At 35.4% G+C, this 21,637-nt stretch overlaps 1 protein-coding gene across 1 annotated transcript in view; it reads left to right on the top strand.

Moving 5' to 3' along the window:
* Positions 1 to 1,467: 1,467 nt before the first annotated feature.
* LOC142355926 (adenylate cyclase type 9-like) overlaps positions 1,468 to 21,637 on the top strand; it is a gene marked incomplete at both ends in the record, with an annotated part of 30,691 nt that continues 10,521 nt past the window's right edge. Inside the window, 2 exons of the mRNA XM_075407938.1 lie at positions 1,468 to 1,666; positions 19,506 to 19,736. Coding sequence (XP_075264053.1) covers positions 1,468 to 1,666; positions 19,506 to 19,736 — 430 coding nt within the window. The remainder of the gene's footprint in view (positions 1,667 to 19,505; positions 19,737 to 21,637) is intronic.

Genomic DNA, 21,637 nt, shown 5'->3' on the forward strand with positions numbered 1-21,637 from the left:
ATCATATTAGAAGTGTATAAACATAGTTTTTTATCAAAAAAAAATGACTGAACTAGGACTTTGGGGGAATCATTGTTAATTGCTCTCAAACGAAATTTGTTTTAATTACATTAGTCATGTTGGTCCTTTTTGCGATTTTTTGCTCTACCGTTTTTTCATCAACCCATTTGACTTAGTTTCCTTAGAGCCTTTCAGCTGAATACTATTCAAGTATGCTATTCGCATAAACTGTTTTAGAGACTCATACTGATGGTGTGAAGGGCGGTTCTTAGAAAATTATTCCCGTAAGCCAACCTCACCCTCGCCCCCTACTTCAGCCTCCCCTACCCCAACCCCCACCCCTGCAATTTGTTTAGGCCGTACGGGCCCCGTGCAGCCGTGCTGCCAAAGATACCCTTATCCACTCGGTGCAAACCCCGCTAAGCTAACTTTTCGCTAATTTTTTGCTAACTTTTGGCAATTCTATTTTTCTTACTTTTTAAAGTTTTCCGTTTTGTTTTTTCTTATATTTTCATTTGTAAAATGGTTCAAAACTAGACTCTTGTACCAAAAGTTCGTGTTTTCGAACCACGTAAATTTTTTAGTTTTTTAAGCAAAACCACAAAAGCTTTTACGTTTTTAATTTGGTTTCGTGTCCTTGTTCGTTTTTCAAACGCAGGAGATCATTGGCATGCCTGACTGCAAAACACAAGAAAACAATAGAATAGGACCTATTTTTGTTTTTGCCGTGATCATTATTCTGAATTAATAAATTGAGTTTTTGTCATTGTTCCACTTAGCTCTTTACGCGGCCAATGTCCGAAAAGTTGACTATACATTGTCAATTTGTCACGTAATTTTTTTTTAGTTCAAGAATGAAATTTAGTTCAAATTTGATTAAAATTACCCCTTTCTCACGGATGCAGTATCTAATCATCGGATGCAATATCTCACAGATGCAGTATTACGGAACCTAAAATGAAAGAAAGCGTAGTTTGTGGCATTTAGGCATTATAGCGCTGAATAATTCGAGCAAAAAACTTTAGGCTAATTACTTGGTCAAAATGGCTTTGTTTTCGCTAAAAACAAAACTTTTTGAAATTTTTTCTTTCTGACATTTGCCTTGTAATATTGTTAGTTTTAATTTTAAAATTTAAAAAATCATACTTGTTCAACTAAATTTGTCAACATTCTAAACAGATTTCAATAAGTTTGAACAATCTTCCAGGAGGAACGAACGTTTGAAATTTTGCGAATAAATGATAGTCTGGAAAAGAATAATCAAATTTTCGTATGGTTAGAAACGACGATTTTTTTTTCGTTTCAAACTGACATGTCTACCTTTTCTCACTTTTAAAAATTGAACATATCGAGAAAATCTTACGTTGTTTTTGTTTGGTCTGTCTGCTGGACTATGGTTCCGGGGCCTGTTCTTCGTCAACGAAATATCTTTGATGAGTAAATCAGTATTTTTCCTGTTACTTTTAGAACTATATGGGATCAACTATAGCTTCTGATTTGGCAGACACACACTACGAGGGAGTTTGTTTCATTGTGGGACTTTTCCATCTCTACATCATCTCAGGTCTGCCTGGGCTCATCTGTTTCCTCACTGGCATCACCTGTTCTGCGGGTGAAATTGCTCTCATGGCTCATGTGATGGGAGAGCCGAATGACAATATGCCAAGTTGGTAAAGCATATGGCACTGACTTTAAACCTAAATTTGATTTGGTCGAATTTTTGAAGCGTTAAGTAAGATATACAGTTCTCGGACGAGGTGCCCGACCGAATTGAATTACTATTAGAACCGCTTGATGGCACCTGTGAACTCTGCACTTGAAATTGCAAGTTAGGGCAAGTTCCCTAGAAAGCGTGCGAACCTTGATAATTTGACGTATAAAGCCGTATTTACGTTTCCCAGTTATACTAGGTAGGCATTTTTGCTTTAACAAAATTTTCCTATGACCAGGAAAACATTTGGATTTCGCTAAATAAACATTCGAGTGGCAATATAATTTTAATGGAACTATAATTCTATAACTAACGAAAATGATTGATTATTCTAAAAACCCATTGTTTAATTGCTCTCAAACGAAGTTCATAGCAATCATATTAGTCCTGTCGGTCTCTTTTGATGCCATTTTCCGCTTGATCGATTTTTTGTCTAATCCATTTGACTTTTTGTCCCCCAAAAATGGGATAAAAAGGTAGCGCCCACTGGGCATTAATTAATCTTAGAGCCTTTCAGCTCTGTTTCAGCTCAAACTGTTTTGGAGACTTATTTTTATGGTATGAAGGGCGTTTCTTAGAGGTTGACGACACCCCCACTATGGACCCCCCACTAATGCCCCCACCACTCTGTTGCCCCTCCCTCCACCCAACTGTTGCACCCCCCATCAGCCCCTGACGAACAACCGCTCGCTAAAACACGCAAATTTTTAATAACCTTCAGAATTTTTTTTCGAGTTTTTTGAAATTTTTGTCGTTTTTTATGTTTCTCCAACATAAAGAGCCAAGGAACCTCGTCTAGGGTTTGACAATAGGTAGTTTACAGAATAGTTTCTAGATGTGATGGGATGTTTTTCAAGATTTTAACATCGCGAATTTTCGCATTTTTTCTGACAAAACTTTTTTCACTTCTTTTTGAAGTTTTTTGTCATTATTCAGGTTTTTTCAGGCTCAAGGGTCAGAAAACTTCCGTTGAGACTTGATAATAAGTTACTGCAATTTTTTTCGGCCATGGATTAGTTTTATCTTTTTATTACAAATTTTAGCATTTTTTTAAAATAAAACTTGCAATTTTTTTAAGTTTTTTGGAACTTTTTTTGTCATTTTTCAGTTTTCGCCTGCCACAAAACCGCCTCTAGGGTTTGATAATAGATTATTGCATAGTTTCATGATGTAATGGATTGTTTTTCAAGATTTTATTATCACGAACTTGAGCAATTTTAAAAAAATATTGAGCAATTTTTAAAAAAAATTTTGCAATTAGCAATTTTTTGATAAAATTTGATTTTTTCAAATTATCAGAAAAATATTATCATATTTCAATTTTATTAATCTTTATGAGCCAGTGAAGCAATTTTTTGCAGATTTTTAAAATCTCAGTTTTTTTTTCTATTTGATTTATTTACTATCAGGGCTCGAAAACTGAAAGTTGCAGAGTCGAATCAAGTAAAAGGTAGCCTCACTAAACTGTGGCTAACTATTGACGAAGTCAACAGCTCGCCGCTCGTTTGAGAGCAATTCGCCCGACGTTAGTCGGTTATGTTTTTTTTTTTGCTTTCATTTTCTGCCACATTGGAATTTCCAAAAAAACGGTTTAAAACATCTGTCAAAACTGATAGGGTATAATGCGATTGTTATTGTTTATTTTATGACAATTTCGAAAAATAAAATTTGATTTTTTCAAATTATCAGAAAAATATTATCATATTTCAATTTTATTGATCTTTATGAGCCAGTGAAGCAATTTTTTGCAGATTTTTAAAATCTCAGATTTTTTTTCTATTTGATTTATTTACTATCAGGGCTCGAAAACTGAAAGTTGCAGAGTCGAATCAAGTTAAAGGTAGCCTCACTAAACTGTGGCTAACTATTGACGAAGTCAACAGCTCGCCGCTCGTTTGAGAGCAATTCGCCCGACGTTAGTCGGTTATGTTCTGTTCTTGCTTTCATTTTCTGCCACATTGGAATTTCCAAAAAATGGTTTAAAACATCTGTCAAAACTGATAGGGTATAATGCGATTGTTATTGTTTATTTTATGACAATTTCGAACTCCGAGATTGGTCATAGTCCTGTGCAGCCACCATAAAGGCAGTAGTGCTTAAGTTATATAATTTTGGCATTCGAACTGCGCGATGCAAATGCAATACAATGAAAGATGCAACCCAAGTCTAGACCTGGAATTATGAAAAGACATATTAATTCCATTCATGGGGATATTGAATTAAATAACACTCTGGATGACCCTAGTTAAAGTTGAGGCTAATTCTTTTCATTAGTTTAGCCGAATTCGTTTCATGGGTCGAGTAAAAGTATTTTCAAACGCATTTTGGGTCAACGTCACACAGAGTCCAGACAAAATTTTTTTACAAAAAAATCTGACAAAGACAGTCGTTACGTGCTCTAAATCGGCTGAGGACAGTCTTTTAATAATTCCAGGTCTAGTCTGAGGAACTCAATGGAAGTCTTGGGCATGAATATGTAGTTTCCGCTGAAACAGCCGTTTAGGTTCTTGTCGTCTGTTAGGTGCGTGATTTGGAACCAAACAATGAGGCTCGTTAATGTGAGTTCGCACATTATGGTCCCACCCGAGCTCATCTACATTTTGTTCCGACTTAAGTGTCAACCAAATGAAGAGATAACAAAAATAGATGTTTGAGTTTAAAAAATCGTTTCACAACCAAACTACTAATTGAAATACATAATGGCAGGCGTCATTACAGCGCTCACAAGATCTGGCATTAAAAAGACTACAAGAAAAAAGAACAAAAAATCAAATAAGCAAAAACAAAAATTTCACGGCAGAAACCCAATATCTAAATTTAAAAGCACCTAGTAACAATTTCAAAATGCAATCAGATAAAACCTTAACTACACCAAGTTAGTTTTTCCTAACTATACAGCAGATGGATGTCTTCCTTAATGAGACTAGGTAACAAGTCGACAAAGAGAAAAAATGAGGTTCAAATCAAAAATCAATCAACATTTTTTAAACCCAATAATTCCAAAAGTCTAAAAAATCGTTAGCTTATAACAAAATACTATTTGATAAACTTATTAAAGAGTCATTATGAAACCAATGGAACCTGTTTTTGGCTAGACCAAGCCAAAAAAAAACGGACTAAACACGCAGAAAATCTCAAAAAATTACGAACAATGTACAAAAACACAAATTTTTGAAGCCATTAAATCATTAGCTATTGTCCAAACGTTATTTACTTTTTTTCAGTTTTTATTTCAGCTAAAATTATACTGAAAGAACAAAAAAGATCATTTGGGCCACATTTGAAAATCATTGGGATATGTAATTAGTGAATGTGCTGAAAGAAGAGAAAAATAAACACAAATACATCACACAAAAAACTTTTTTGAAAAAGCATATTGTCCACCAAACAAAAAATCAGTTACAACGTCATATCAGTAGACATGTTAGTTTTTGAAACTCAAGGAATCGGATGGGATTTCTCAAGGACGAGAATAAGTTGCAAGTTGACGAAAAGGACAACAAAAACTGAAAAATTTGAAAAATTGCTGAAAAAGAATGATATCATAAGCCTTAAGACTATTCACTATAGATAGATTGCTTCGGGTAACTTCATTTATTTAATTGTCAAATACAGGTTTAAGAAACCGGTCAGCATTTTACGGCTACCTCAAGATTAAAAAAATGCAAAAACAATAAATTCAAAAAAATTAAGCGAGAAAAGTGTCACAGCCAAAAGTGAATGAAAAGTTTAGTAAAAATTTTTCTATTTTCAATTAATTTTTTAATAGAAATAGGATTGTTTTTGTTATTCCAAAATGATTTGAAAAACAACAAATATAACCAAATATATCAAAACCACGATTTTTTCGAGAATAAAACCCCTAGTATCAAAGCCATTAAATTCAAAAGCTTTCAAGGGAATTCAATATACATTCTAAGTTCTAACTCGATGGTAAAACAGTGATATCATTCAGTCATAGTTTATCCATAACTCATCACAATAAGTCGTATGGCAATGAAATATACATTAAAACCACGAAATTTTTGAGAAAACCAGTAGTATCAACGTCATGAAATTCAATAGCTTCAAACGGAGGCCATTAAATACGCTAAATTATACCGACAAGAAAATCGATGTGACGACAAGGATTTTTGTTATTCATAAGTTGTCAATAGGACATTACAACATGACATGTCATTGACTATGAAAACAACAACAAATACAAGCAAAATCCAAAAATTAAGTAGAAAAGTGCGAGAAGCAAGTGTCGAAGCCATTCAAACCATAAGCATTTCTCTGAGAACTTTTTTGCGATCTATTGTAGTCTTTCAATCATCCAATAGAAACGATCAAAATTAGGAAAATAAAATAAGATTTCAAAAGGAACCAAAACTACGAAAAAATATCCAAAATTAAAAAAAATTACTAAAACTCTTTCATCGAAGACAAAAAAAAATCAATAATAAGAAGGTAAAACCGTTAACTATATTAAATTTTTGTTGAATTAGAAAAGAAAGGGGTTCTGTCATTACTGAGAATGACTTACAGATCACGAAAATATGTTTAAGATTTATTAATGTTCAAAGAAATTTTTTCAAAAAAATTTTGTTAAAGACTTAACAGTCACTAAATTCAATATTTTTCAATGCAAGTCAATAAATACGCTCAGTTATGGCACAATTTGAGCACCAAGCATAAGTACATTATAATAAATCACAATATGTCTTATGACTAAGAAAAAAGAACAAATACAGGCAAAAACCAAAAAAATCCTATAGGAAATTGCGAGAAGAAAGTTTCGAAGCCATTTAAACCATAAGTTTTGCTCTTAAAACCTTGGTTTTGATCCATTAAATTTTTTCTAAGCCAATAGGAGCCATAAATATTAAGATAACAAGATAGGATTTCAAAAAAGACCGACAATACGAAATGTCCAAAAATTTTTTAAAAAATTAAATCTTGTGGCATTGAAGTCATATAACCAATGTTAGAAGATCAAACCGCCAACTAGACACCTTCTTGTTGGTGTAAAAACAAAAGTGGGTCTTCTATTACTGCAATTGACTTACAGTCACTAAAATAAATTTAAGATTGATTAATGCTCAAAAAAATTTATTCAAAAACATATTTTTAAAGTCTTAACGGTCATTAAATTCAATAGCCATCAATGGAGGTCAATCAATGAAAACGCTCAGTTATGGCTCTTTGCGGGGACAAAGATGTTTTTCCTGCATAGATAATCGATAAGACATCACAATAGGTCTTATGACTATGAAAGCAACAACAAATACAGGCAAAAACCAAAAATTCTGTAGGAACGTGCGAGAAGGAAGTGTCGCAGCCAATTAAACCAAAAGTTTTTCTCTGAAAATTTTCTCTATGATCCACTGTACGTGTTCGCTGAATATCAATATTAGTATAACGTGATAAGATTTCAACACGAACCAATAATACGAAATGTCGAAAAAAAATTTAATTTGAAATCTTGTGGTATTGAAGTCATATAACCAATAGTTGGAAGAAAAGGCCGCAAACAAGGCTAATTTTGGTTGCATTAGGAAGGAATGGGATCTTGTCATTATTGAGACTGATTTAAAAATCTGTTCAAAATAATAAGTTTATGATTGGTTAATATTGAAGAAAACTTTCGAAAATTTATTTTCAAAACCTTAACAGACATTAGCTGTCCCCTCAAAGCATTAGATAGGTTCACTTAACGCTCATTACGAAACCTATTGCATATTTAGTCAACCAGTTTATGCCAGAGGATTCGAAGAAAATTAGTAAAACCTTAAAAAAATGAAAAATTCCTCAAAATAACGAAAACTGAGATACGAAAGGAAATTCACATCAAAATTTTTAATTTCGAATTCTACACTGTACGAGCTGTTTAATGAGATTACTCACATTTCTCTACGATGAATTTAACGATCGGCCAAATTTGTCTGAAGAAAAAAACCCATTTGAGTATATAGTTCCTCCCTCCACAAGTGGGGTCTGTAATTGATTTTCAATATTTACTGGTCCCACCAGGGGTTGTGTGATACATATGATTACCTATATGTATCGAAATTTGTATGTGTACTTAATTATCAATCTATCCTCCCTATTATATAGAAATCATAAATATATCATGACTAAGGTTATGACTTTTTATTATTCACGTATAAATATATTCCCGCTAGTCTACTAAATTATTTCATACTTTGTTCATAATATTTTATTATAAGTAATCATAATCTCGTTTATCAATCTGAATTCAAGTTGCTCAGTAAACGCTTCTACTTTACGCTTGTCAAAGTCTAGCTTGGATTTGCTCCGCAATTCCACTAAGTAATTTTAGCTACGCTCACTAAATTCCGTATTCGCTTCGCGATTCGAATATATTTTTGGGATAGTGTATTCACCACACTATTACACTTCTATCTTTTAAACTAACGTATAACATGGCGCAGTCAGCATTAAAGGACAGTGGCAAATCTCCACTCGGAATACAGCCTTTTTGGGAAAAGGCAACTCTTGAGCCTCCACTGCGATGGGAACATTGGAGGACACAGCTCAAGCTTGCAATCCTTGCTCGTGAAGGAATTGAAGTGGAACTACTATTAGCTGATCCCCCCGAAAACGTAATTCTACCTCTTGAACCCGCCTATGAGGACGCAGTTGAAAATCCGACAGCACAATCGGAGCGCGATCGACGCACTCGTAATGAACAGGCAAAAACAGCATGGAAAAATAATTGTCAACGCATTATAACGGTAGGCATATTATGCGGAGACAAACCGTGGAAACTCTGCGATCGAAAAGCATCGTCATTGATGTACTTGAGTCTGGGAACAGAAGGGCGGAGAATATTCAATTCAAAAAACTCGACTGTTGTTCTGGATGAAATTTCAACAAGAAATCTTTGGGATGTCTTGAATACAACTTTCATCCGAATTCACAACATCACTTTCGATCGATATCTCTTTCTTACACGAAAACAGCAAAAGGAGAGCCAATTGCGAAATTTTACGGTCATCTCAAGGAACTTTCGGAAAACTGCGATCTAGGAGAAAAAGGGGATACGATCATTAGAGATGTTTTTATCGCAAATATGCAAAATGAAGATATCCAAAAAGAGCTCCTAAAATAAACGGTAGAACCTGACAAAGCTTTGGCAATAGCAATTAATATCGAAATGGGTACTCTCAACCTGCTCAAAATGAATGCAAATAAAAATGAACTCAATTCAACCGTCAATCAAGTGCAGCGGATGCGCATCGCAAATGCTACTCCTTTTTCTACCATGAACACTACGGAACGGAAAAAACCCACAACTTGTCATTTCTGCGGAATGAACTGGACTTCTGAGCATCGCAATAGATGTCCCGCTAGAGCAAAAAAATGCAATAATTGCGGTATTAATAATCATTTCGCAAAAGTCTGTCGGAAACCAAAAAACCCCAATTCGTACCCAAAACCCAGGCCACGGGTTAATAATGTCAAAAAAGACGACCAAGCGGAATACGTTAATCAAATTTCGATTGATTTTGATCCTGATTTGGAATCGAATTATTCATCGGATGAAGATAATTGCGTGGCTACAGTATCTTCGACGGAATTCACAACTGCAGTGGAGGCAATCGATCTCCCCGTAACGATCGCAAATACAGCAACAAATGTTTTGGTGGATTCGGGCAGCGTTTGCACAATAGTAAATGAATCATTGGCAACTTCAATTGTTTCCCAAGACCCAAATTCAAAGTGGAAACGCGAGGCGAATCCTAAACAATTGAAAACTTTCTCCAACGAACCTATTCATACGCTAGGCACTCTTCAAACTCCAATTCAAAGTAACAATTGGTACGCGAATCCAATAGAAATTCAAGTCGTGACGGATGGCCACCGCCCACTGTTAAGTAGAGATTTGTTTTCTGTACTTGGACTCTCAATTCAACAGTCAGATAATCAAACGACAATCAATCAGGTAGAACAAGAATACTGTCCAATCAAGACACAAATTGCAACTGATTTTCCTGATTTAAACTCCAGAATCGGTAAGTCCAAAACACATATTGTTCGTTCAAAATTCCATAAAAATTACACTCCATTACACCAAAAAGGCCGTCGCGTTCCTATAAATCTGTTGGACAAAGTATCAGACGAATTGAAAAAACTCTCTCAACAAGGACATATTGAAAAGTTACAAGAATGTTCTCATAAAAATTTTATTTCCCCTATCGTAATTACAGTCAAGAAGGACAAATCTGTAAAGTTAGCTCTCAATTCAAAAATTTTAAACAAATCAATACATAAAAATAAATACCAAATGCCAAACATAGACAGTCTTATCGATTCAATTTCACAGCACATTAACGATTCTAATCAGGGCGAAAACGTTTATTTTTCAACGATCGACTTAAAGTACGCATATAGTCAACGAAACTTGCATCCAGATACCGCACGTCATTGTAATTTCAATTACTTTTGTGGTGACGCAACAGGTACGTATCGTTTTAAAACGGGATTTTATGGCCTTACATATATGCCAGCGGAGTTTCGTAAGGCGATGGATTACACATTAGTTGGTTTGTCTATTACATATTGTTTTCTTGACGACATAATTGTAGTTAGCAAAGGTAATAAGGAATCGCACCTCAAATACGTTACGATTGTTTGAGAAAACTTGAGGCTGATAATCTCCGAATTAACTTAAGCAAATGTCACTTAGCTAAACATCAGATAAATTGGCTTGGTTTCACATTTTCACAAAGCGGTGTCAAACCTATAGAATCTAAAACAGCAGCAATTGCGGAAATCAAAGCTCCAAAAACACTGAAACAATTACGATCATTTTTGGGTAGTGTCCATCACCTAAGTAAGTTTATTCCTAATCTTGCAAAAAAATGTCATCCTCTTCGGCCATTATTAAACAAAAACGAAAAATTTAGTTGGAATGAAAATCATCAAACACATTTCGAGCACATAAAAACCGTTATTGCGAATGCTACAGAAAACACTCATTTTAACCCGACACTGGAAACGCGATTCAAATGCGACGCATCCCGTCAAGGTTTAGGCGCCGGACTTGAGCAATTGGATTGTGAAGGGTGGAAAACCGTAGCTTTTGCGTCCCGATTCCTTAATAGCAATGAGGAACGTTATAGTATAAATGAACTGGAATTAATTGGTGTGGTTTGGGCTATTGAATATTTTAAATACTATCTTTTTGGGAAGAATTTTACTGTATTGACGGATCACAGAGCACTTCTTTCAGTTTTAAAATCTCATCGTTCAAATAAATCCTATAATAGCAGATTAACCCGATGGATCGATCGTCTGTTACCTTTCGATTTTAATATCGAACATATTCCTGGCACTAGAATGGGTTTAGTTGATTATATTTCACGCCAACCAAATGAAAAAGCAAAAAGCGTCACTCAATATGATGAGGAATTTATGGTAGCAACATTTTCCCGTATTTGCGACGCAATTACATCTTTATTTAGTCACTCAAATAAAATTCCTTTCCATAAGCGGCACATAAACAATAAATACAAATCACAAGTACACAAGACGCGCGTCCACTCTTGCAAACCTGCTAAATGTAGCACGCATCATTCAAATGCCTCAAATACCTCATTCACTACTCGAGCTCAAGCAAATAATTACAATCGAAAATTCATTTCTCGCTTTAATTGCCACGCAAATCACTTGCTCAAATCTGACACTACACTCGCATCGCGAATCCAGTCGCAAAATTCTAATTGCCATTTAATAGCTAATTCTACACAGCAAATACTCCACATCAAAATGTCAGCAAAAGAGGCATCGCAAAGTACTCAACCCATTTCACCACAAACCCCGAGAGTGACATTCCGTACTCAATCTACCCCCATCTCATCTACAAGAGCCGGACCCAGTAACGCCCAAGCATCATCATTTTCCGAGGAATACGACATCGAGCTATCCCGGGAGGAGATACTTGAAAATAACCTCAACCAGCTCTTCACTAAATCTTTCCTGGCGGTCCTCACTAGTAAGGACGCGGTGTTGGAAGAGATCCGCGACTGCGTCTTACAGGATGATGAGGCCCGTTGCAAAGAAGTGAGCACGTACATCCACTCCTTCTGGAAGGATCTACATGTAAAATCTGGGTGTCTGTGTGTTGATCAACGCGTGGCTATCCCGAATTCTATTAAGGAGGCGGTGCTCGAATCCGTCCACATGACGCACCCTGGTAGTTGGGGGATGATCTTTTTCTCCCAATACGCATGGTGGCCCTATATGCATAGGGAAATTTTAGCAAAAACATCCGATTGCGTCCCATGTACAGATATTGGTAAGAATTTAAAACCTATCATACCAAAGTCCAAATGGCACCCACACAAAGCTTTTCAAGAACTAAACGAAGAAATACAGATTGATTTTGGGGGTCCGATAATTAATGATAAAGATAAAGATATTTATTTCTTAACATGTATTGACCGTTATTCCAAATATCCGACAGTTAGAATATTCGACAACGCTAATGGGGTAAATGTAGTAAAATTTCTTCGTGATTATGCATATACTCATGGAATCCCGCGAACAATACGTTTAGACCAAGCAACTTGTCTTGCAGGTAAACAAATTACAAACTACTGTAACGAAAATAATATCAACATTCTCGACGCTCCGGTCGGTGATCATAGAGCTATTGGATTGGTGGAGCGAATGATCCAAACAATTAAAAGACGTTTATCCTGCATGAAAGCTGAAAATAAAGACGCGTTTTCAACATCTAAAGCGATTAAACAAATAGTCTCTGATTTACGACTAACTAAACAGAAAACAACAAAGAAAACACCTTTTGAAGACCATTTCGGCCGTCCCGCAAAAACTCCTTTAAGGAATATTAGCACACTTCCATCAAGTTTAAATCTAACTTATGAAAAAATGGTTAATCACTATTTAGATGCTGAAACGGTTTCTGCAGAGGACTTGCTGGACGAAGCTGGGTGGATCAGTGCTAACAGAAGCGATATCGCAATTGAACCAAAGATGTGTCGGGCCTCTTTAGATGCAGGTCAGCTCTACCGGGAATCGGAAAACAAAGAGTCTCGCTTCATTACACACCCGCAAATTACTGATCCTATACCGAGAACGGAACAGTCCCTTAAAGTCAAGCTGGCACGAAAACTCCCAAACAAAAAACGAGCAAAAAGACAGTTGGCAGGTCTGTACGAAGTACCTAAGCCTGGATCTTTTGTTACAAAGTCGTCACCAACGACAACGATCATCAACGAGCCTGGCAGATCCCCAGTAAAGGTTCGGGATAGTGATCTCGCAAAATTTGGGACAAAAGCCGAAAGATCCACCAATTTGCGGGTATATGCTCAACGACGCCCTGCTCCATACGAGAAAACAACGGAATTTAAAATCGCAAAACACAGCAATGATCTTAAGAAACAAAAGAGGGGCGAGATAAAAATCAGACACCGTCAACGGGATACTACATCGGTAGTGTCGTCCATAAACTCAAACGTATCTCGTGCGCTGATGGTACGAAAACCGACAAAACCGCAGCTCAAAAGACGTCATAATGTTATCTCTGATGACTTTCACGAAGATGTGCCAGCTCCAGATCAACCATTGATTTCGATCGTACCGGCTCCACCTGTACCTGCTTCACAAGTCCCACAATCAACACACATACCCCCCGCACAGGACGATCAAACAAAAGGCCTCAAGCGCAACCGACCTCAATTTTATGGATTCACGGATGCGGAAATATCACCAACAGGTTCCCTGGCCTCATCAAGTTCAGCTAAATCAAAGAAGCGAAAACATAAAAAAGACAAGAAAGCCTCAAAACAAGAAGATTCGGTAGTAGCCCTTATTCAAAACGCCGAACAATCAAGAATCCCGTCACCACCTCGACCTGACTTACAATTGGGGCAAGTTTCACCATCGGACCCCAGAATTAGATATTTTGAGTATGAGCAATAACGGGAAATGTTGGTGTGGGATGCAGAAAATGAAATATAATGAAAACATTCAAACTTTGAAAACTGAAACAAACTACAATTTTGTTATTCAATTATATATTTGCTCTGTAATTCCAATTTTCAATTTCACTCATTCAATTTGTTGTTCTCTTCTAATGTTAATTTAATTCATGTACTCGCTCTGCGAATCCAATCATATTCGTATGTGCAATTTAGTTTATGCTTCTCAACTTGCCTATTAACACATTCTCTTTCCTCATTGTATTTGCCCTGCAAATCCAACTTTATTGGAATTTTCCAATTCAATATGCTGTAATGGTCACTCTTATTTCTCAGTTCAATAATTCTTTACATATTGTTTGCATATTCACAAGTTCACTCTTATTGTCAGTTAAATTGAGCATTTGCGACGTACCTCCAACTTATTTTGAGTTATGTTTTAACCCTTCATTCTTGATGTTGTTTAATTTTAAAATGTTGTTTAATTTTAAAAATTCCAATTTTTGTCTCGGGGGAAATGTGATACATATGATTACCTAAGGTTATGACTTAACTAAGGTTATGACATAACTAAGGTTATGACTTTTTATATCATAACTAAGGTTATGACATTTTATTATTCACGTATAAATATATTCCCGCTAGTCTACTAAATTATTTCATACATTGTTCATAATATTTTATTATAAGTAATCATAATCTCGTTTATCAATCTGAATTCAAGTTGCTCAGTAAACGCTTCTACTTTACGCTCGTCAAAGTCTAGCTTGGATTTGCTCCGCAATTCCACTAAGTAATTTTAGCTACGCTCACTAAATTCCGTATTCGCTTCGCGATTCCAATATATTTTTGGGATAGTGTATTCGCCACACTATTACACTTCTATCTACTAAACTAACGTATAACAGGTTGAAAAATATTCAATTTCAAATAAAACTAAGCGGAGAAAAGTCAGTTAATCTGCCTTATACTTTTAGCATTCACAACAGTTTCACAAGTTATGAACAAAAACGATGAAGTAACAATGTCATAGTAAACGAACTTTGTGTATTAAAAATATGGTTCTATAATGCAAAAAGTGGAATTCGGCAACAACCCTATCACCAAAGTGGAACTTTGAATGGTAATAACTGAAACATTTTGAGTTAATTTCTTTTTCAGTGAAGACCACCAAGAAAAAAATTATATCAACACTAGCTGCACTCAGATCAATTTTCGGATCTACTTTGTTCATTCTGGACTCAATTTTTTAACAAACAAATTGAATTGGGCTGCTGGCAAAAGACAGTAAGAAAAGCAATGAAAATGATTAATTTTCTTCAATAAACCTCAAAATTAGTTATTCAATAATCCGGCTCAGACACTTATAAAACGTATTTGGTTCATCGGCAGTTTGCAGCATATTTCCATGAGTTGCCACTGTCCGAAGGATCAGATATACAAATCTGATTTTTTCGGTCATTTTGACAACCCATGTTTTTAGATTAGAGATATAATTGTGTGAGGAAACAAGACACACTTTGCTAAATTATTTCAAACTTGTTTAAAAATTAGATGTATGTACACTCACTTTCTACAAAGATTGATTTTGGGACTAGAATGAAAATTTTGGAAAAACTTTTGTCATTGTTTTCCACGCCATAAACAATTTAATTCTACACTATAATTAACTCTTTCCAAATAACTAATATAGTGTTAATTAAACTGAAATGAAGGAAAACCCTATTGGTTTATTATTTTAGAATGTTTCTTGTTGATACTAATTTTGGATTAATAGGACAATTAGCAGTTTGGAGATCACACATATCAATATTCACAAGAGCAAGTAAAGCTTTGAATTGGCTCTCAAGTAATTACAAATAAAGATTAGGCACCAGAACTTTATCCAAAAATACTCGTGACCAAAAAAATTTCACAATTCAAGATACTTATATCTTGTGTTTGCGCCATTATATTGCATTGTTGAAAATTGCATATTATTTCTGAAGACTGGGAACAAAGTTTTCTCACTCGATTCTACAAAACGCTAATTTTATTGAATTTTGTTTTTCTGGACACTGGCCAACTCATATACTTGTGAAATATCTTTTTTTCTCATAAACGTTTAATGAGTTCATGCTATAAGGAGATTTTCAGAACAATGTTCAAGTGTTATTATTTTATTTATTGCTCTCGAGCCAATTTTATTGCATCAATAATGATCCTCTGGTCTTTTTCAATGCAATTTTAACTTAATCAATTTTTTTATCAGACGCTTTTTAAATTTGGTCCTCAAAAAGGGTAAAAAAAAACAAGTATGTTCGGAGTGCACTAAGTTGCTGAAGTGCACTCTTAGAGCTGTACTAGTCTCAATGTGTATTTTTCACAGCAGATGCTGAGAAGACACAAAATCATTATGTAACGGCAATCCTTTGGCTATTTGGATCCCGTATCTCCCCCTTGCACCATTCCTCTCCTGCTTTTCTGACCACCACTCGATCCTTCCTTTTTCATTCACCCTCCCCCTTCTGTCTCATTCCAACCTTAAACCAGTACGCTCGACCAATCCCTCTCCTAAAGCCATCTACTTCGCTACATCCTCGCGATGCTGCATGCTGCAACACCCCGCCCCCTCTAATATATACCCCTAAAGCTGGCCGCCGCAAGCTCAATCTGTCTCCTTGGTCGAGACCAACCGTTCACCGGTAGTTACTCTAGCAATTGGCCAGCTAATCAATTATTTTTTATAAGTTTTTTACGTTTAATATATAACATGCTTTCCATTGTGTACTTGTTAAATCAGTCCAAATTCGGCTACTTAATGAGATATCACTTTAAAGGCTCCGTCGTAACGTTGTTGGAAGCAGAAGGAAGCTTCTCCATTCTAGAACTCTTTCATGAGAGTCATCATTTGTATTTGTCAAATCAACAATCTGTGAGTTTTTGCTTCTGCGCAACTGTAAATAACTAAACGTGTGTTACTGGTAAACAGCTTGAAAGGAACGAATGTTCCAGATCATGCTTTTTAGGCATTTGATTTAATTCTTTCAATCAATACAGTTTATCCGAATTCCCCAAGATCGTAGCAGCATAGCTGATAAGAAATGATTCGAGCTAATCCGAATCTCTATTTCGTACCTTGACAGGATTTTGATGTAGTAGTAGTAGTAGTAGTAAAAGACTTAAATTCCAACAAGAGGAATACATAGTAAAAGAAAGACATGACAGTACAAATTAACAAAGCACAGTAGCAAATTAAGATCTGCAGTCCACACAGCGACATTTAAGAAAATATGTACATGGCCGAAAGTAATTAAAAGAAAGTGTTTTGGCTATGAGAAAATTATCTAAATTCTTACAAAAAACATTGAAAGATGACCTAAAGTCAATGACGTTGATAGAAATTAAGTAATTGGCGGAGTGGATAGTTCGACTAAGAAAACAGTTGTCAGTTTTGAATTTTTTGTTCAACGGTTGTTCAAAAAAGGTTTTGACTGATCCTCGGGAGCTGAGTGTCGTACTATTGACATGCAGCTTTAAGTCACTCTCCATTGTTCCATGCCAAGTTTTCCAGAGTAGAATAAGGTCAGCTCGCGCAATTTGATAGCAAATTGGATACAAATTTAGTTTTGAAAGTGTCTCGTTGTAATCCTCAGACCTAAAAACCCAGCGCAACACTTTGCGCTGAAACTTTTCTAACACTTTCAAAATACCAGTTGTAATACACCAAGCTTGGGAGCAGTAAAGTAGCACAGATAGAATCATCGTTTGGTACAACGTTTTCTTACGGAGAATAGAAACTTGAAACGGTATGCTTCTTTTCAAAAAATTAAAAATTTTATTACATTTCGCAAGTTTCGTCTTAACATGTGTTGTCCAACAGAGATCTTCAGTAACTAGCATTCCCAAATCCATAATCTCTCTAGTGAAAAGAATTTCCGCTTCTCCTAGAAATAAGGGAGACTGGCTGCATTTAAAGTTCATCGCTTTACACTTTTCTGGATGAAATTCAAGTTGATTTTTGCGTGACCATTCATAAATACCATTGATGTCACATTGCAGACCTTCGAAACAATCAACGCATAGCAGCTTTAGGTCGTCGGCATATAAGTAAACATGGGAGTTTTGCACATGGTCAACAAGATCGTTCATGTACAAGATAAACAGAAGTGGTCCAAGGACACTTCCTTTTGGGACACCAGATGTTACAACGGAGGGCCTAGAAAAACAAGATCCTATACGGACAATTTGGTGTCGATCTTCGAGATAATCCAAAAAAAGATGAAGAAAAGCGTCGTCAAACCCAAATGCTGCCAGTTTTCTTAGTAAATTATGATGCGGAACGGAATCAAAAGCCTTTTTGATATCAAAATAGACGCTAGCACAAGGAAAATTTTTGTCAAGATTGTTGTAAAGAACATCAAATTATGAAATAAGTTGAGTAGTTGTGCTGCGTCTCTTCATAAAACCGTGCTGAGCGTTTGTGACTAGCGGCCTAACTAGTGGATACAAAAAATTGAACAACATTTTTTCAAAAACAATAGAAAGTTTTGGAAGCAAGCTGATCGGACGATAGTTTTTAACGTCACTTGTTGAACCATTTTTGTGTAGTGGTGTGATATATGAGGTTTTACATTCCTTAGGCCAATGCGAGGACTTTTGAATAACTTGAAATAATGCCATAACTGCTGGGGCTAAAACTTGACAGCCATCACGAAGCAAGAAAGATGGTACTTGATCTGAGCCCATGGAAGAACTGTCATCACATTTGCTCAATATTTTTTCAATTTCCAGAACTCCAAACGTAACATCTTGTAATTTAATACTCGAATCTAAAGCTATTGGAACATTTTCGTGAATTTTACAACTATAGACAGAGCTGAAAAAATCATTGAATGCATTTGCCTTTTTATCGTCAGTTGAAAAACTGACACCGTCGTAATTCATCACAGGCGGAAAAGCGCTAGTCTCTTTGAGAGTCCTGAGTAGCTTGAAACAGTCATTCCTGCTCGTCAAATTACATTTCTCAATAAGAAGACTCGTGTCAAGTTCAATTGACTCTGAAAGCTCTTTCTGACTTTCCCTCATTTTCAATGAGTCCGATAGTGTCCAATCTTTTTCCAGCCTTCTCTTGATCGTCTCGCTTTTATTTAACAAATGCATGGTTTGCGAAGAGTAGAAAAAGGGAGCTGATACACGCTTTCGGCGTTTCTTAGCTATCGAAACCGAGAACGCTTTTTTCAGCTCATAGTACCATAATGAAAAGAAATCAGAGGCTTTAATTTGGAAAGTTAGAAGTTCGTACAGCGAAAAAAGCTCTTGATTAAACGCTTGAATACTGAAAGATGATTTCGAGTAAGTAGAGATGCGTTCTGTAATTATTGATGAGTGGAACTTGGAAAATTATTGGAAAGTGATCTGAGAAAGATGTAGTCACTTCTGTGTACCACCTTCTCACCCCCAATGAGTTTCACCCGATTTTAATTTTTTGTAAAATATGTACAATTAACATTAAAAACTAGGGATAATTAATACTCTGGTAAAGAATTTTGGGATTAAAACAAAATTTCTAAGAAAATTTTAAATTTGCACAGCGAAAGAATCGAATACTGAAGCGATGTAAAATAATCAATTAAAGTCACGCCCGTGTCAAGGTTTTTGGGTAATTTTTTGTACGAAATGCGGTGAATGCGGTGAATGCGGTGGAAAAAAATAATTCGCCGAATTTCACCGCATTTCTTACAAAATTTCATCGTATCGACTTTTGTTGCAAATTAATGTAATTATGTCATTTGTCTCTTAGTTCTATCCTAACAGGCAATTTTGCAAAACATTTTTCATGGCTGCTAAACGTTTTTCAGAAGATGACTTAGTTTGTCTAATTGGAGTCTACATTGCAATCAACTTCCTATTCTGGTACCTGTCTGACTATATCAACGCCAGAAAACGATCTCTCTTCCTTCGTGAAGGTCACCAACTTCTCTCATTGAGACAGTTGGAGAAAGAGAAAGGGAAATTTGAGGACTTGCTGAAAACAACAATGCCTAAAAGTCTGGCCCTCGATGTCATAAAGCAAGTCCAGTCTCGACCAGGTAATAATAATAGCTACTAGAAACCTTTCCTAATAGCTACTAGAAACAACTGAAGTAAATTTTCCTGATTTAGGGCCGAACTAATGCCAGAACCAACTCTGAAGTGACTTCAGAATTTATCTGAATCAGAGCAAAATTCAGGGAAAGTATTCTGTATTCTTCTGAATCAGATGATAATTCAGAATGAATCACTTAATTAGCTCTGAATCAGACAAATTCAGTGAAAAATGTGACCTGAATTAGACTCTTACTCAGTACTGAATTCAGCTGAGAGCTAGGTACGAGAACAGCATAAATTTAGTTCAAAATGACCACCTTGTACTTAACTCTTAAGTTTTTTTCTGAGAAACAAACTTAAGACCCGGAAGAACCTCGCAGACAACTTCAATTCTGTATTTTTTTCTGCCAAATATTCTGATCATGTCAATTTTTGGACTGATCATGGTAAAAATCAGAGAGTTTTTCTGCGTTATTTCTTCACAGTATGAAAAAACTAAGAATGAAATTTTTATGACTTATTGGCTGAATTTTCTCTGAGCAGTATTAAAGTTTTACAGATTTTTTACTGAGCATTATGATTAAAAATCAACTTTGAAGGAACTGCAAAACGTTGCCTATTGATGCCTACCTATTTGAAAAAATACTAATGAAAAAAGTTCAAAGTGAGAAAGTTCAAGATTATATATCGTCCAGGTATTAAGTTTTCTCAGAAAAAATAGGCGTTAAGTACAAGGTAGTCATTATGAACTAGAACTAAATTTATAATATTCTCGTACCTAGATCTCAGCTGAATTCAATATTGAGTCAGAGTCTATTTCAGGTAACACTTTGCTCTGATATTGTCTGATTCAGAGCTAAATAAGTGATTCATTCTGAATTATCATCTGATTCAGAAGAATACAGAATACTTTCTCTGATTTCTGCTCTGATTCAGAGAAATTCAGAAATCACTTCAGAGCTGGTTCTGATATCATTCTCGAATCAGTACTAAAACTTAAAATTTCTCAGAAATTGCTCTGAATCAGCACTGATTGTCACTGAACATTAGGTACGGGTTTAGCTTCACAGTAAATTCGAGTATTTTTATTGAGTACAGTAACATTACAAAACAGATGGCGGCCGCGTTATGTTTAGGGTAAAGAACCACCTTAAGCTAACCAAAACGTTAAAAGTTTTTTGCACTACTAAATTTCCTGAAATGTACCTTAAACTATATCAGGGGTTCGCTACCGTACCTTTAACTTTAAATTCACTTCAACATTTTTTTTGATGTACCATAACTTATAACATAACTCTTGAGCTTAAAAAAATTGAAATTAAAGTGCTTCAATAGTTAGATACAGAGTTAGGGTAATCTAATGAAAAATTAAAATAAGTGAAAAGAAGAATTATGGTAACATTAAATTGCGTTTATGAAAATTTTGGGTGACATTTGAAGGCAAGTTAAGGCAAGTCAAATAAATTTAAGTTAAAGCTGAACTATACCAATAGCAGCTGAAATTATCAAGAACACTCATGAGACTCTGACTATTGAAGATGGTTGCTGGAATCAAATATTCCAACCTCCAATTTTTGTAGGATTTTTTTACGGAAAAAATAGGCGTCATTTCAAGGATACATTTATTGACGAACTCAATTGTCTAAATATTAGAATAACATTGAATGGACGCAAGATTATCTTTACGGTGATAAATGAATGAAAATTTTCGGTAAATGGAGCTCTCCGTTGTCGTAAATGGAAAAACAGAATTACAACAGTGAGTGAAAAGTCAACAATTTTGGGGACAAAAATTGATTCAAACAAGAAAACACTTGGTTGAAATCTCAAAAACGCTGAGAGCCGACTCATTCCTTAGGTTATTATATGTGATTGAGAACTGAATGCTAAGTGTTGCTTATTT

Source organism: Convolutriloba macropyga, unplaced genomic scaffold (assembly GCF_964194025.1).
Source record: "Convolutriloba macropyga unplaced genomic scaffold, txConMacr16.3 SCAFFOLD_2462, whole genome shotgun sequence".
Classification (NCBI taxonomy): domain Eukaryota; kingdom Metazoa; phylum Xenacoelomorpha; order Acoela; family Convolutidae; genus Convolutriloba; species Convolutriloba macropyga.